This window comes from Microtus pennsylvanicus, chromosome 5, assembly GCF_037038515.1.
Source record: "Microtus pennsylvanicus isolate mMicPen1 chromosome 5, mMicPen1.hap1, whole genome shotgun sequence".
Lineage (NCBI taxonomy): Eukaryota > Metazoa > Chordata > Mammalia > Rodentia > Cricetidae > Microtus > Microtus pennsylvanicus.
This window is the reverse complement of record NC_134583.1, coordinates 12,907,894-12,925,916: the sequence shown is the minus strand read 5'-3', so window position 1 is coordinate 12,925,916 and position 18,023 is coordinate 12,907,894. Positions and strand designations below refer to the sequence as shown.

General features: G+C 37.8%; 1 protein-coding gene across 6 annotated transcripts in view; it reads left to right on the top strand.

Annotated features, from left to right (window-relative positions):
• The window catches only part of Epha7 (EPH receptor A7), a 155,468-nt gene that overhangs the window by 112,323 nt on the left and 25,122 nt on the right, over positions 1 to 18,023 (top strand). For 3 of the 6 annotated variants that reach the window (XM_075971282.1, XM_075971283.1, XM_075971286.1), the window contains exons 6-7: positions 14,875 to 14,999; positions 17,538 to 17,721. In XM_075971282.1, coding sequence (XP_075827397.1) covers positions 14,875 to 14,999; positions 17,538 to 17,721 — 309 coding nt within the window. The remainder of the gene's footprint in view (positions 1 to 14,874; positions 15,000 to 17,537; positions 17,722 to 18,023) is intronic. The other 3 variants (XM_075971284.1, XM_075971285.1, XM_075971287.1) reach the window with 1 other exon arrangement.

The following is an 18,023-nucleotide window of genomic DNA, read 5'->3' as shown; positions in this document are numbered from 1 at the left end:
AGTAATAAGGAAATAAAGATCAAATCTATGATATGAATTGCCTAAACTCTCATGTTATTTTGTGCTGAACATTTAGTTTTAAAATGCAAGGACTTTGTTCATCTTGAGGAGCCCAGCCAGCAATGGAACCAAGTGAGTGGGGTCTTGTAAGTGCGTATGCAATGAACTCACATAGCTTCACATCCAGTAAACAGATGCCGCCAACGCTTGGTCATAGCTTATGAATAGTCTACCAATTTAAGGGAAAGTATCTCTAAAAAGGGATGGTTAAAATGAACACTAAAAAGTGAAAATAAGGACTTGTTTCTATCCAAAGTAACTATCCAGTGGGGCTGAAGACTGTAAATTTGCCTTCAAGTCCTGGATTTACAGAACCAGTCTGGTTCTGTCCTACCTAAAGAGTCTCAGGCAATCCTGTTGCTTCCATAGGATGAAAATTTGAAATTAAGAATTCTGGAGGGAGGTTGCCAAGTAAAGTGCTTATTCCCCTGTTGTATAATGGTGGCAGACAAGGCTAGCTTCCTTCATGCTAGTCTTTTCTTATTTACACCCCTCCTGGCATTGGGGAGCAGTACACTCAGCATGGTGCTAAAAATATTTTGAACAGCCTGTTGGATAAAAAAAAAATGAACAATACAGCCTAGATATAGTGAGGAGGGCCATGATCTTGCCTCAAAGTAATATGCTAGACTTTGTTGACTCCCCAAGGGAACCTCTATCCTCTATGAGGAGTATATAGGGAGAAGGATAAATTTAAAATAAATTTTTAAAAAAGATAGAAAAAAATGAACAATAAACAGATTTTGAAAGTCAGCTGGAAACATTGGCCTTGCTGTCTTGAGTACCAAGTACTCCACATTGCCTTTTTCTCTGCGGAAGTAGCATCTATGTTATGGGTACTACTAGAAGCCATGTTACAACTGCAAGAGAAAAGTAATAAAAGATTATTTATGGCCTTGTCCTGTTATCAAATACATCGACCCTTACATTCTAATACATTCCGATGAGAAAACCCAAATCTTCAGCTACAGTTTATTTGAGTTTTCTACAGGCAAATGAATTCTACAACAGAAAAAGGCACATGTTTTAAATAGAACCAGTTGATACGTATGCTAGATCCAGTTAATAAGTAGACCAGATGTCTGTGGCTCCTCACTGCCGTGTGTTAAGACAATGGCATTAGAGACAAGATGTGCAAAGGACGTAGACAGTAGGCCAGTGGGCCAGCTCCTGCCTACCTAATAAAAGGTCAGAGGAGGATGCCTGGTGTCCTACTCTATCAGTCTCTACTTTACAGCTTTGGCAGAGGGTCTTTCATGAACCCAGAGCTAGGTGGGTGGTCATCAAGTCCCAGTGACCCCCTCGTTCCACCCCTAACAGTCCTGGGTTAACAGGCATGTGTGACCATACCTGCCTTTTTAATCAAGCTTCTGTGGATTTGAACTCAGATCCTAAAGCAAGTATTTTTTTTTTTTTACCACCGAGACTTCCCCCTAGATCTATTGCTAGATGTCCAGGTGTTAGCTACTTCTTGCTGGTTGAAACTAGTTTTGAATAAAGAAAACACTTCTTATACAATAGAATAAATAGAGCAGGCTAGGCCAATGGCAGAAGCTGATCTGCCTAGGTTTCTGGCTGGAGACACAAGACTGTTGGGAGGATTCATGACTAGGGAATAGTGGGGAGGAGCCAGAGAGGAGGAATTAGGGAGGAGGCTTTACTGAGGGGAAACCAGTGATGAGGAGCCAATGAGGAAGCTCCACTGAGGAGCAGCTCTGGAGAGATCCAAATTTCTCTTTGGTACATCAGTGTCCACTAATAGTCACTAGGTTTTATACATTGTGTCTTCTTGTTTGTTTGACATAACTACTAGAAGTTTTAAGACACATAGTTTTCAGCCAGGTGGTGGTAGTGCATGTCTTTAATCCCAGTAATTGAGAGGCAGATGCAGGTGGATGTGCTTGAATTTAAGGCCAGCCTGGTCCACAGAGTAGTCCCAGTATAGCCAGGGCTACGCAAAGATACCCTGTCTCAAAAAAAAAAAAGAAAGAAAGAAAGAAAGAAAAAAAAGAAAAAGAAAAGAAAAGACCTGAATTTTCAGCATCATTTTGCTCATTTTGGTGTAAGCATGATAATTTAACAGTAGATCAAATATTTTGTCAGCTAGTCAAGCAATGTGCTATTGAAGTTATTATTTGTTTAGGGAAGATCAGTTCAAGCTAAAAACAATTAATGATGAATTAATTTTTGAAACAAAACTTATTCAAAATTGATAACATTCCCTACCTATACCTATCTATTTTAGTTGTATTTTTTCAGGTGTATAAAAGTGATATTAAACAGACAATCTGGAAAGCTGTATTAATCTCTTTTGAAACTAAAATATTATATAAAAAATGAATGCCACATCACAGTGTTTACTTCATATGGGTGAGGAAGTCTAATGCAGTTTTCGCTCCTGACTTTCTCAGCATCACCACTGCTTACAAATCCAACTCTGAAGCGAAGCAGAACATGTTTACCGAACTGTCAGAAATCAAGGGTTTATTTTGTACTCAATTTTCATTCTAAAGTTTCAAATCTAGACTCCTATTAAGAACTTGCTACTGAGCAGTATGAGTCTGGCAAGTTTATATTTTTAAAAAAACACCACAGTGGTTGAGATGCAATTTGCCTTTTTAATTGATGTAGAGGTGGTGATGCTTTATCTCACCTGAATCCCTTGACATTCTTTTCCTCACTCCTTCCCTTTAGTCCTGTTTCTTCTTCTTTCTCAGCATCATCTCCAGATTGAGTAATCAGCATATACTAGGATGTGAAATTAAAATCAGATCGATTCTGTGAGAATTTTGAAATAAAGTAAACTGGTAAGCAAAGTGAACAATACTGAGGTGTTATATTTTATTATTGATATATAATACTCTACCATTTATAAAGCTTGCTTTCAAGTCAAAGAAAACATCTATACTGAGAATGTTAGTCTGGGATGTAAAGTAATCATTATCAGTGTAGGTATATAATTGTGTAGGGTTCATTTGTATTATTAAAAAGGGCCTTGTTGGGGAGCATGGCTTTAAATACTTACTGATAAAATTCATTCTGTAAATGTTCTATCTTTAAAGCAAGACATAGTCGCGTGGTTGGTCCTATAAATAAGGCAGCGTATGGCTACAGACTCACAGAAAGTTAAAAATGGAACCAGGTTTCCTGGCACACCAAGAAAAAAAAAAGAGTTATTGGAAAATGGCTCAAAAGTTTCCTCAGCATGGAAAAGTGAAATTTCTGGGTCTTCCTTGTCCACACCGTGAATTGTAAGGCATTTTATAGAAGGGTGTGTCTCCATGGTCCTTTCCACGTTCTAGTAGTTTAATTTTATTTTTACTGTGCAGTATCTTTTTCCAGTGACTTCAAATTTAGGGTTTAGCTTTTTATCTTGCTATTACTCATAAAAGATATTATACATTATATATTTTGGTAATCTATTTGATAAAACTATGAATGTACTACTTTCATATCTAACTTGGTCAGCATTTATCATGAAAGGTGATAGACTCACACCTTAAAATGACCATGTAAGTTCTTGACCAAACTTCAAATAAATCATTCTCCAAGCCAACCATGTACCAATTCAGCAGTACATTCATCTACGCATGTGTAAGGGACGAAGACCAGAATTGGAGTCTAGAGTATCTGATTTTAGAACAGAAGTATTCTGGAACGGGTCCCAGACATCAGTTATTTTAATTCAGGAAAAAATGATAGTATTTAAAACCACATGCCAGGACTTATTTTCAATATTTATTATTAATACATATGTACATTCCTATTACAATCTTTTTGGTGAGTTGTACACTATGTTTTTTTTTCCCACATTGGATCTCCGAGTCCCAAGCACATTGCAGTTTGCTTTATTACTCAAGTGCGCACAGCAAAGAAGCAGAGGAGCCCATGGCAAAGTCAGCAGGTTGTTTCGTAGGCTCCTCCTTCTGCACTCTGCACCAACATTCGAGAAACATTAGAAGAACTGGGGAGATAAAATATAAACTCACATGATGTGTACTTCCTAGCCTTAAAAATATTACATTAGCTGGAGGAGAGGAAAATGATATATTAAGTAGTTGTTACTAAAGCTGCTGACAAGAAAATTATGAGTCCAATCTTTAACCTGGGTTGATATTGTCTAACTAAACGTTGTCTCTAGGTATTATACTTATGATAGCTAATGTAGATGCTGGTTATACTGGTCAAACATGACGTTACAATTTATATGGCTAAGACTAAAATATTTTGTTGTTTGCCTCTTTACTGTTCTCCAAAAAATTTGCTAGCACCTGGCTTACATTGTATTGGCTATTTACTTTTACATTCCAATTGTGTGTGTGCTTGCTCATTTTGACTTTCTTTCTTTTTTTTTTATTAAGTTAAGGTTTCTTAATTGAGTGCATGGATGTAGCTCAGTTGATGGAGTGTTTGCCTAGAATGTTTATAGCCTTACACTCATTCCCTAGCACTGCTTAGCCTGGAGGTGGTGTCGTGCACCAGTGACTCCAGGACTGAGGGACTGGCGAGTTCAAGGTCATTCTTAACTACTTTGGAAGTTTAAGACCTACCTAGGATAGAACAGACCCTGTCCCAAAAACAAGAACATTATTTTCTAGATGTCAGGGAGTAATACTTTGTTAACCATCATCTCTGTAGTTTGTAGAATTCTGTATTTATACTATAATCCCTTGTGGAAAAATTATATGCTCAAGTTTTGAATGAACAGAGCTCTTATGAAAAAAAAATCAATAGGAATGTTATGGTGATCTGCTCTCTGGGCGTTTTACTGTAATAGTGAGGGGTACTTGACCTGTATTCTAGTTCTTTGAAAAGATGCTGCTATTCAAAATGTCAGCATAGAAGATTTAAGTAGCTTTTCTCAGATAGAAAGCATGCAAGGAAGTTGTATAGGAAAATAAATGCCTCTTTCACAGGAAATCTTGTAATCAGAGGTTTCTCGTTTAGACTGGTTCCACAATTGCTTTTAGGAGATTAATATTAATTATAAATGTTTGACTGATGGCTCAGGCTTATTGCTAGTTAGTGCTTTCATTTAAATTAACCCATTTCTACTTATCTATGTATTGTCACATGATTGATATTACCAGTTGGCTGGCATGTTGTTACTTGGGTGACTAGATGACATTTCCCAGAATCCTCCCTTCTTCTCCTGTATCTCTGATTGGATATCCTGCCTGGCTCTATCCTGCCTTTCCATAGGCCAAAGCAGCTTTTATTTTTTTATCATCCAATGAAAGCAACACATATTCGAAATGTGCAGAAAGACATCCCACATCAAAATATTGCTAAGAAAAGGATCGATTAAGTGACACAAAAAAGGATATTTCTGATATGGTTGGTGTCTGTCTGACAGGAGCCCCTTTTCAGCACTGTCTGGAAACTGCCCTTGAGTAGTCCGTGTGCCTTATAGTAGTGTTCTTGCTCTAGTATGCTTTAAATAGCAATGACTTGTTAGACTTTGTGTTCTTCTACAACAGTGATTCCAAATGACTCTAAGCCTTTGGCTCATCTTCTCTCCAGATGGTAGGGCTGTATCTACATTTTTCCTTCCTGTTAATAGATCACTCGAAAATGTTTTAATCTTTTAGAAAAGGTGTATTGTGATGGCTCAGGCCATTCATTCATTTTATTCTATCACAGAAAGTGGTAGAAAGTGTCCGTGCGTATCATGAGGGCATGGGTGAATAAACACGGCACCTCCGTGTATGGGCCATACCAGCCGAGAAGAGAATGGCAGGTCTACAGGTGTTAGTTGACTCAGCTCCTGAAATGCTGCGGAAAAGAAACATCAAGATTCAGAAAGTTGTTAAATAATACTGTTAGGGTCAAAAAAGCTACACATTTGGGTCTCCTTTGACTGTTTCAGGAAGTATATCAAAGAAAATGCAGAGTGGTCCCTTTCAGAGAAATGTCTTTGAAACACAGTGTGTCAGGGAGAAGGTTCCACTTTTCGTTTTGTGATTTTAAAGCTGTGTAGTATGTGTGTATGTTTCCTTGACATTTTAAAAATTTCCACTTGGTCTAACCTCTTCAAGGTGCTGACAGGATTTACCCTGTATGGCAGATTTCCACTGTTTTTCCATAGCCCTTTTAGCTTTCTCCTCACTGGGGCAGAACCTTTGATATAAATGACTTAAAAAAAAGGTGGATATTTCGGCTCATGGTTTCTGGGGTTCCATCCCATTATGATCATCTCTGCTGAACCTGGGCCTGTGGGGTGTCACTGAATTAAAGTGGCTGGAGCATGTGGCAGAGGCTTCTGAAACCATTCCGGACACTAAGCAAACAGAAAAAGACCAGAGCCAGGTGTACCCTTTAAGAAAATGTCCCCAGTGCCCTCCTTCATCCAGAAATGCCTCACCCTGTGATGTTCCACAACCTCCCAGAACTGAATCACAAAGGGTAGCTTGAATTATGTTTCTACTGTCTACTTTCAGGAGATGAAATATCTGGAATTATTAGTCAGGTAGAATCAAAACTGAGAAGTGGGACTTGAGAGCATTGTAATAGGATGCTTCATGATGCTCTATGACTCTACTTCTTCACAACAAAATAGAATTCAAGATGAAAACATAAGATTCATTCTGAATGTGTGTAATATATCAGCAAAGAATTTTCCAAGTTACTGAGGATCAAAGAAAAGTCTGTTCTGCATCTGATAAGTGCCAAAGAAATACTGGGTTACACCAGCTAGACCAGCAAAGAATTGTTCTTTGTCTTTTAACGTTTTTTTTTTTAAATCTATATTTTCTCATTTTACAGACCAATCTCAGTTCCCACTCCCTCCCCTCCTTCCATTCCTTCTACATTCTCCACCATGCCACTCTCCAACCCACCACTCAGAGATGGTGAGGCTTCCCGTAGGAAGTTATCAAAGTCTAGCACATTGCTTTGAGTCAGGACCAGGGCCCTCTCCAGTATATCTAGTCTGAACAAAGAGAGTGGGTTCTAAATGCTAGTGCAAGGCGTAGAGATGAATCCTGGTCTCACTGCCAATGGCCCCATAATCTGCCCCAGCCATACAACTGTCAGCCATATTCATAGGACCTATGGTGGATCCCTTGCTGTAAGACCAGAGTTGGTAGGCTCCCATTAATCAGCTCAGGTAACTGTTTCAGTGGGTGTCCCCATCATGGTCTTGATCCCTTTGCTCATATTCTCACTTCTCCCACTCAATTGGACTTTGAGAACTCAACCCAGTGTTCCACTGTGGATCACTGCCTCTCCTCCCATCTGTTGTTAGATGAAGTTTCTATGGTGGTATTATCATCAAGGCAAGGGCAAGGCCAATTCAGGCACCTTCTCCATTATTGCTTAGGGTCTAGCTGGGGCCATCCTTGTGGATTCCTGATAATTTCTCTAGTGCCAGGTTTCTAGCTAGCCCCATAATGGCTTCCTCAATCCATATATCTCTTTTCTTGCTCTCATCTCTGTCCTTCCCCATCTTAAACATTCCATGCCCTGAAGCACTTCTCCCCCTGCCCCTCTCCCCTCCTCCTCTTCTGCCCTCCTTTTTCTCTCCCCACCTTCATGCTCCCAGTTTTCTCAGGAGATCTTGTCTATTTCCTCTACCTAGGGGGATCTATATATTTTTTTCACTTATAGTTCTCCTTGTTACTTAGCTTCTCTGGGATTGTGAACTATATAGGCTTGTTATTCTTTACTTCACAGCTGGTATCCACTTAGGTGTGAGTCCATACCATGCTCACCTTTCGGTTGAGGGGCATCTAGATTGTTCCCAAGTTCTGGATATTACAAATAGCGTTGCTATGAACATAGTTGGACAAATGTCCTTATAGTGTGATTGAACATCCATTGGAAAAGAATGGCTTTTAAATGCTGACTGAAAAGCTAGATGACTCCTCTCCTAGGGCTCCTTGATCTTTCCCCACCATTCTGTGAGGCTATTTCCAAGTTCTGTAAACAGGGCTGTGTGAGAAAGAAGTCTCACTAAGAAAGTTGCCTGATTTATACCTGCTATTTTCAGAAGTATATATACAGAGGATGTTTTGAAGATTAAACATGACAGAAATGACAAGTTAGTTTTTTTATGAATGGGTGTTTAGATAGTCCTTCAGGAGAGCTGGGCAGAATCCTATGTGTCTGGGAGCTCCACCAACAGGGACTGCAACAACACACCACACCGACCCTGATACATTTGACTGAGAGATTTTGCTAAAATGCTTGGACACTTTCTAATTTCACATCTGAACAGTAGTTAACAGCTGTCTAGTGATTCTAGAGACGAAAACTGTATTCCAGTTAATATATTGGCAGACTGTTTTTTTTTGTGTATGTGTGTGTGTGTTTTAATACTCTTTTTTTTATTGAGAGAAGGAAAAAAAAAAACAATTTTCTGCCTCCTCCCAGCCTCCCATTTGCCTCCCCCCTCCCCCCTTCTCCCCTCCTCCCATCCTTCCCCCCCCCCCTGCTCCTCTCCTGTTCCCTCTCCAGTCCAAAGAGCAGTCAGGGTTCCCTGTCCTGTGGTAAGTCCTAGGTCCTCCCCCCTCCATCCATATCTAGCAGACTGTTTTTTTTTAAGGAAGTGGAGTTCGGTTCAAATGAAGCAGCAGGAATTTTACCAGTTCTGTTTTCTGGTCTATTACACGGTTGAAAAGATGCCATTTTAGCTTCCACATGCACTTGGGGAGGGTTCTACTTAGGATGCTTGGTCAGGTAAACATCATGACCACTTTTTCATGGAACTTCATGTCTTAACGACAGCTCCTGTAAAAAATATAAACTCATTTCATACTTATTTTTGTTCAACTACTTGGTATATAATGACAGTTTAAAAAAATTGAAAGGCACCCTTTCCTCCAACTAGATTTTTTTTTTTTTTAAGGACACACAGGGCACTCTTGATTGCTTCCAAATCAACTTCCTTTAGTCTTTTTTATGTGCTAAAATATTTTAGTTATTACTTATAATAAGCTTGACTTTTTCATAGGAAGTTAAAGCTTGATAAAGCTTTGTGTTGACATTTTATACATGCTTCTACTTGTCCCCAATCAAATTGCTATATTTCACAATAACACACTGGAACAATGCTCACAAAAATTACCTTGTAATTGAAATAAATTATATGTATTTTTGCTTATTTTAAGTTGTGAAATCATAATACTGTTTGGGAATAGTAAGAAGGATAGCTATAATTAAAGATTAAGGTACTAATAATGCATGAGCCTTTTACTTCAAAAGATGCTTACAATCAAGTTCTGTATTGATAATAAATAGTGACAGAGTGTTTAGTGAAGGAAAATTGTGTTATTGCAGAAGATGTATTGCACAGTGTTCTAAAGAGTCTTCATTTCTACCTTTTGCAGTCATGTAATGGAAATTTACAAATGCCAACATAATTAACAAATATGTATGCATGTTCATAGGACATTTCATACTCATTGATCCATCTTTTCTCATTGTCCCACTACAATTACTGATAAATGTTCACTTTGTTCTCTGACATGCAGTTAGAAAATCTGTTTAGATAAAATGATGACTTCTATAAAAGTACTTTTAAAAATCCAAACACAAAACAAAATTCAAGAGCTTCATTAAAATTCTACTATACACATACAAAGTTTCTTCTTTATGTTGAGTAGTGTTTTTCCTGATACAGTATTGTATTTAGGACTTGAGATAAAAATTATCCATATGCCATTTCAACATTGGGTCTCACAGATAATATCATGATATATGCAATCACTCACCTTGTTTATAGAAATAAAAATATTGAAGGTGTATAAACTTTTTTGTCATTGGTGTGATAAGAAATTACCCTCAAATGGAATAACTTTAAACAACATGGAGTCATAATCACAGTTTTGTGAATGAGAATTTTGGGCAATGTATTGTCATTCAGTTCAATCCTTGGCACTAAGTTGCATCAGTCTGCTAGCTGATCCAGGCTAGCCTGCCTTCTTTTCTTTTCCTTTCCAAGTTCCCTTTCATTTTATTTGATGTTCTTCTTTTTGTAATTTGGGGAGCTTTAAGGAAGAAACGCCTCCAGACTCATTTAGTTCTTTGGTGCTTCATAAAGGACTGAAATATTCTCTTCTCTGCTGTCAGCCAGCGGCCAGCCTCCTATCTTTTGCTGTTTCCCATAGGATCCTTCACTAACAGTGTACTGACTCTCCTTTATGATTCAGATCCCTCTCCCAAAGCACATCCCCGACCCTATCTGGAGCATCTTCCCAAGTTAAAGTCTATAGTTTCTTTTTCATCTGCAGTGTTCTCTTTGGGGTCACTGTATCTCCTACACCTTGTATTCAAATAGTCCCTTTCTACTTCATGCAGGAAAATGTCCATATCTGTGTGTGTTCTCACATGTGCACTCACAAACATACACACGCACACACACACACACACACACACACACACACGCATGACATGCTTTACATTTAAAAAGGAAAAATGGAGGGCCTTGTTCTGTTATTTAAATATAACTTTGAAGTGGAATCAGAGACTAATATAAAAGATTGTGTATAATAGTATAGAAGCTAGAACTATGTAAAATATCCTTCAGTTTTGCTTTATCAATAATTCATTCTGGTTATAGATTAGAAGCCCAAAAGCTTCATTTGTGTGTGTGTGTTGGGGGGGGTGTGGAACCCAGGGCTTTATTCATTCTATGGAAGCATTCAACACAGAGCTGCACCCTCTGTTTTGCAATTTTGCCATGGCTAGGAAGTAAATGAAGCATTCAAACTGTATGATGACAGAAGTCCTAGCCAGTTGGCAGGCAGGCCTTGGCCCTACTTGCAACCACCACCCTATACATCCATATACATTTCTCTTTTTTTTATTTTTTTTTAATTGAGAAAAGGAAAAAAAAAGTTTCAGCCTCCTCCCAGCCTCCCATTTCCCTTCCCCTCCTCCCACCCTTCTTTCCCTCCCCCCACTCCTCTCTCCCTCCCTCTCCAGTCCAAAGAGCAGTCAGGGTTCCCTGCCCTGTGGAAAGTCCTAGGTCCTCCCCCCTCCGTCCATGTCTAGGAAGGTGAACATCCAAACTGGCTAGGCTCCCACAAAGCCAAAACATGAAGTAGGATCAAAACCCCGTACCATTGTCCTTGGCTTCTCATCAGCCCTCATTACTCGCCATGTTCAGAGAGTCCGGTTTTATCCCATGCTTTTTCAGTCATAGTCCAGCTGGCCTTGGTGAGCTCCCAATAGATCAGCCCCACTGTCTCAGTGGGTGGGTGCACCCCTCGTGGTCCTGACTTCCTTGCTCATGTTCTCCCTCCTTCCGCTCCTCATTGGGACCTTGAACCTAGAGTGGCTCCCAGGAGCCCAAGGCAATGTCCCCAGTTAGTTCCTTGGGCAGCTGAGGATAGGGAACCTGACATGACCCTATCCTATAGCAATACTGGCGAATTATATCTTGCATATCACCATAGAACCTTCATCTGGTGATGGATGGAGATAGAGACAGTACTGGAGTACTGGACTGAGCTTCCATATACATTTCTATTCCTTTGATTCAGCGGCCATGATAGAAGGTCAGCTCTCAGCAGTCACTGCTATAAAGAGATCTGCTGTGCAGCTCTTAACAGATGAGATGGGGCAGTCTGACGTGAGCCCCACAGCTGGACCAAAGCTTCATTTTGCCAAATTAAAACCAAAAACTTACTGTTATGTCTCTTAGTTTACTTTTAAGTTCTGGTTTCATAAACTTAACTAACTTTGTGATCATGATGCTGACATTAACCATTTTCAACCGTGGAAGGCATGTCTTACTTTTCTAAGATAGTATTTTACCACCACTTCAAATACAATCGACCTAACCATGTTTAATATGGCTTGGTTTTACATGACACATTCTATGTACCTCTCATGGCATGGAAGAAATTTCAAAAACCAAGAAATTCATGTCTATTCATCAAGTTGAAATCAACATATCTGAATATTTCTAAAAATATAGGTGAGAAAAGTTTGTGCTTGATTCAATAGAAATACTACAGATGATTATGTTAAGTGATTCCATGATGTCTAATAATTTTCCCAAATATTTTTTCAGTTCATATTATTGCTTACTTGCTTATTAGCTTCATATCAGTTCCAATTGAGTTATATATTGGTTTCATTTTAATAAGTATGGGCATTATAAATTAATGCCATACCACGTAATTGGTTGTTAAATGTTCTATAATTCAGCTGCTAGATTTCATTTACAGAAATGAACGATGGGTTATAATTAACTGAGCTTTTGGGTGAGTGGAGTCTTGGTGAAACTGCTACACTGTGATTTTATAAAGGAAGAGAGGTTTTGACAAGGTAACCAAAGAGAGCATTGTGTTTTAGCATAAGCACACCTATGCCACTCTCTTAGCTCCTTTTCTTTGTAAATTGACTTTCTTGAAATCTGTAAAGTTTAGATATATCTGGGTTTATAGATGATAAACGTTTGGGGTACATATCTTCTATGCCTAACATAATAAAACTCAGGGAAAATATCATCTTTTTTTTTAAAAGAAACAAGCCAGAACCTTGTATTTGAAGGTTCTTTTTCTTCTATAGCTCACTATTCTTAAGGTTTAGTTGGTAATACTTCTTTCTGTCTTTGCCCTCTAAAAGTGTGTGGCCGGATACAATATCAGCAAGAGTTTAAGCATCAAGTAAGTGCCCCCAAAAGAGCAGTGTGTCCTTATGGGCATAGCTTCTCTTGTGCATGGAGGAGAAATACGTTGTGGCAGAGTACACCATTAGAACTACAGGATGAATTTCAAAACATTACGTATTTCAAATGCTTTTGGCACCCTTTTCCCCCAAAGCCTCAATTACCATAATTATATCCGTGAAAGTTCTTTTACAGTTTCAAATAGTGAACGTAATTTTAGTGTAACTTTCAAATATCAAGTCCTCTTTTACATTAGAGTTTGCTCTGTGTAGCAGAAACTATTTATAGCCCGCATTTCCACCATAGCTCAGAGAATCCAAGGCTTCCTATCTATTTCATATTTTGAGAAAGCAACTGAGCAGAGCTTGAACAGTTCCTCAGAACTACAGTACGCAATGTGTGTTACTTGAAACTGGTCAGAAGACTCAAATGTGTTCATTCATATCAGCTATTTCTTCTGAATCGTTTTCACAGTGCACACCTCAGTAGCATGGCTTAGGCGGAGAGCAGCAGCCCGGGTGTGCACGCCACTGTACTGCCCTTTGCAGTATTGAAATTCGGGCTGTGCTCAGTAGCATGGCTTAGGCGGAGAGCAGCAGCCCGGGTGTGCACGCCACTGTACTGCCCTTTGCAGTATTGAAATTCGGGCTGTGCTCTAGACTCTGTAGTAAATGAGACTCACAGAAACCGTTAAGATAGTGACTGTCACCTTATTGTTGGTTGGAGTTGACACTTCCCAAGGCTATGGCTAACATATCTGTCTATGTGCTGGGCTAAGCAGGGTCTTCATGACATGAGTCTAGGGATCAGTTTGCACAGCTGCTGTGAAGGCATAAAAGTTGCTGAATATGATTTCTTACTGCAAATCTGCTTCATTGCTAATGTACCAGATATGCATTTACCTGTAAGCATAGTACACTGAGAACTTCACCTGAAATTCCCTTCAAAAGAAATCTTGATCTGCCTAGGTTATTCTTTGTTAGTAGTGTGGGAGGCAATGGCATCAAGAATCTTCCCTGCCCTTCCTTCAAAACTGCAAAGCAAGGAAGATGTGGAAAAATAAGTTTTTTGGACTTTGATGCAAGAAAGTATTAAGAAGTAGAAGAAACAAAATAAAGCCAAAGGGATAAACATCTGAAATTTGTTTAAATGGCTTTGGTCCCATATAATTGCTTTTCTGTCAGCAGGATTATTAACAATTTTAGACATCTGAAAATTAAATGAACAGCCTGTAAGTATTTTATGGAATGAGATAGACCATGATACATGAAATATAATGACCCCGCTGAAACTCAGCCAAGTCGGTGCGGCTACTCACTTAGGCAGAGTAGCCGACTAGTTAATCATCACCAAGCAAATTGGACAGAGCAAATTAGCTTACTGAATTCCAAAGCCTTAGCTACAAGAAAGAGGATATGCCACTAATTATAATGAAGGAACTCTACGCATACTATTGTCAGCATAGAAAGAGAAAGCAAGACTTTAGCTTTGAACTGCCCCGACTGAAGCTCTTAGAGCCTGGGTTACTATGTGTGCGTTACATCTTCCACACTGTAAAGCCGAGGATATGTCATGCCCAGCTTGGCATGGGAGAAACTCAAAGATTTTCTAGAATCGTCTCCTAATGAATTGTAAAACTTTTCACCAAAGTTAATTGTCATTCTTTGAGAATACATACATAGGGACAGTCACATATATGCAAGCACATACACAAGTGAAAACAGCATTTTAAAGTGTATACCCTTTAACTGAAAAGTGTTCATTTATTTCATGAACTTTTTTCTCTACAGTATTTAGATATTTTATTTCTTTTGAAAACTGTATTTCTGTTTTATGTAAAATAAATATTTGGACTCAGTTTATCACTGGAGATTAATCAGAAATCATATTTTCTAGCCTTAATTAGCATTCATTTGCTTAATTGTCATTCTCAGCCCCATCATTTCCATTTTTCACTAACTTGAACAATGCTATCTTCTGCTGTTTGCACTTTAATTTAAATTTCTATTAAGGTTTATGAGCAGTAATAAGGTCCTGTTTGAATATTCATTAGCTTTTGAATTGTGAGCTATGAAAAGGTGCTTTCTTTTACCTTTAATGAAACTGGCACAGCATGGGACTGATCAGTTGTGACACTGGATGTGAGGCACCCAGTGAATTTCCTCATTGTTTATTGACACCTCTTGTCCAAACAGCTCCCTCGCAAGTGAGTGGAGTAATGAAGGAGCGGGTGCTGCAGCGAAGTGTGGAGCTTTCCTGGCAGGAACCAGAACATCCCAATGGAGTCATCACCGAATATGAAATCAAGTATTACGAGAAAGTAAGTGGGAAAGAACTGCGGTGTGAATGGCACCTGATACCATCCCTGGTACTGTCCGCTACTGCTGGTCATTTCACTACTATGTGGGGCCATTCCAGAATTCATATTTACCATTGGCTGTGCTTAATAATCACCTCCACCACCTCTGCTTTACGATTACAGTCAAGATCTCTTTTTAGTATCTTTGTGTCATACGAGTGAGAATATTGGTAGTATATTTTTCACAGATTTTTAATATGATAGTTAGATATAGAATGATTTAATGGCACAAAAACTAATCAATCCAATATATTTTGAAAAGTGTTCCTTTTAGTGCATTTGTGTGTGTAATGACACTTTAAATTAAGGTTTTCATAGGATCAATGTCTTCAAATACTGTCATCATAGCTAATGATATTTTGTATAACATGTTTATAATGTCTCTCAGCACTAAAATTAGGAAGATGCTATTTCAGTTTTTAAATTCTCTCTGAAAGTTATAGCATTCGTACAAGATGGTTACATCGCATGCCTCTTTTTCTATGGAAAGTACTCTCTAAAACTCATCTATTGATTCCGGTCTCTTCTTAGAATGACCAAGTATTATTAATAAGAAATATCTGTCTATATAAATATGTTCAGCAGTTGCTTATTTAGAGAGGAAATAAAATATGAGGTCTATTCACAAACAGTTCTCTGAGTCCCACCACACACACACACACACACACACACACACACACACACAATCTCTCAAAATTTAAAACACCGAACTACCAGTACTTGGTATTATGACTCTAATTGTAATAAATCATACTTTATCATTTTAACTGAGTTAGGTGAATGCTCCAATACTTAGAACTACTTCACTATTTAGACATGATTATGAAAATAAAGTCCTAAAATTTTAGCAAAATTTGGGACTGAGTTGACTTCATTGAAATCTGTATAATTCATTGGCAAACCCCTCCTTCACCAGTGAGGAGAAACAAAGACAGCTTAAAATAGATGTCAGTGTTCACATTTGAAATAATTTGCCTTACTGTTTTCATTCAGATTCACTTTCTTCTTGGCCTCAGTTGCATTTTTATGCCTCAGCTTTGTGCTGAAAAATACATTTCTTTTCCAATCAAATGTGCTTAAAGGGGATCATTGTTTTTAACGCTGCTTTTGTAATATCTGTTTCCGCTGTAATCCCTAATTGTTATGGCCCTTCTAGAAATTGGCAGATTTTAAAGTCAATAAAGCGCATTTTACAGTACAAGGTGGCAGAGTTTCTCACAGGAAATTCACAATCTTTTGCAAATCTTTACTGGGAAATAACTGCATTCAAATTGCTGGGCTTTATTTGCATGACAGAAAGAGAATGCATTTACAGCCAGTAACGTGTAAAATAGGCAGTTATTGGAATGTAGGACCGGAGCAGTGGGCTTTGCAGTGTGAAGACACAAGATCTGTGTTTGTTGCTCACTGATTGTGAGTTCTTTCTAGTTCTGTTCAGGCTATACATCAGGTACCTATGATTACATCTATTGTACCCACAATCATTTTTATAAATGATTATAGTGATCGCTGTCATAAATCAACCCCATAAAGTGAGTCCAAGTCTTTATTTCCACTTTTGGAAGCATTAATGTAAAGGTCACTAAATCAAGGTGATATTCTCAGAATTCAGTAGATAATTCTGACACTGGTACCTGCAGAAAAAAACCAAAAACTACTCCCAAATTTGTAGTTAAACAAGTATAACTTTTTCAACTTGTGTTCATAAATGGATTAAGAAAGTCATATCAATAAAAACTTATGGGTTATACTTTTAAATATTGTTTTGATGAGTTTTTATGTGCTTGAAGTTTTATATTTAATTAATTCTTAAGCTTATCCCATATATGTAAAATTCCACATATTGTGTGTATATATATATATATATTATGCCTAACATTTGTGAAATTTTACAAAATGGAAAAAATATAAGCTATTGCTTTAATGAACTTTGCAAGCCTTAGCATTTATATTTGAAAAGTAAGTAAAGTTAAATTTAAAATAATGTCAAACCACAACCATAACTCACATATTATACTCTCAGACTGTAAGTTGTAATTAGAAATTAGTTTTCTTCCTTTTCTACTGAAAGAAACTGATGTATCAGTGTGGTTGCAATATTTAGCTGAATTTCTTGATTTTTGGCACATAAATTTTGTTTAATCAGAAAGTAGTTCCAAGAACCATGCAGCTACGTGAAGTTCTCTACTAAACTAGACATTGATCAGATGTACTTGTATTTTGGTGAATAGAGAAATGTGACTAAAAAGTTGTAGACACTATTTCCTGTCCCAACACAGCCAAAGCCCAAACAGTGTGATCATTTTAAAGAAGTTATTTCTTTTTGAAATGTATACACCATAGGCATGTTTTTCATTGCATTTTATGTGATCTTAGATACAGTTAGTATTACAGTATTGCAGAAGGTAGAAGGTCAATTAAACAATAGCAATACAGGAAATCAAAATTAATTACCAGAATCAACTATCAAATCAATTTGCCCTGTAAATATCATTGCAGGATCAAAGAGAAAGGACCTACTCAACACTGAAAACCAAGTCCACCTCAGCCTCCATTAATAATCTGAAGCCGGGAACAGTGTATGTTTTTCAGATCCGAGCTTTCACTGCTGCAGGTTATGGAAATTACAGCCCCAGACTTGATGTTGCCACACTAGAGGAAGCTACAGGTAAAATGTTTGAAGGTAATTACCATCTTTGGTTCAGATTCTTCAATTTATAACTGTCACTTGGCTTTTTTGGGTTTTTTTTTTTTGTCTTTTTTAGTATTGAGGGTAGTGATTTTATATAAAAAATAATTTTTAAACCTATAAATGGATATATATGAATATAAGTGTTCCATTATAAAGGTCATTCAGGAAAATGATTACTAAATATTCTCTTTATATCTAAACTTTATTATAGCAGTCTTTTAAATGCATACTGTATTAATATATTGGTCGTTGAGTCTGGTGTTGACACAGTCTTTTGTAGAACTCAGAGCATT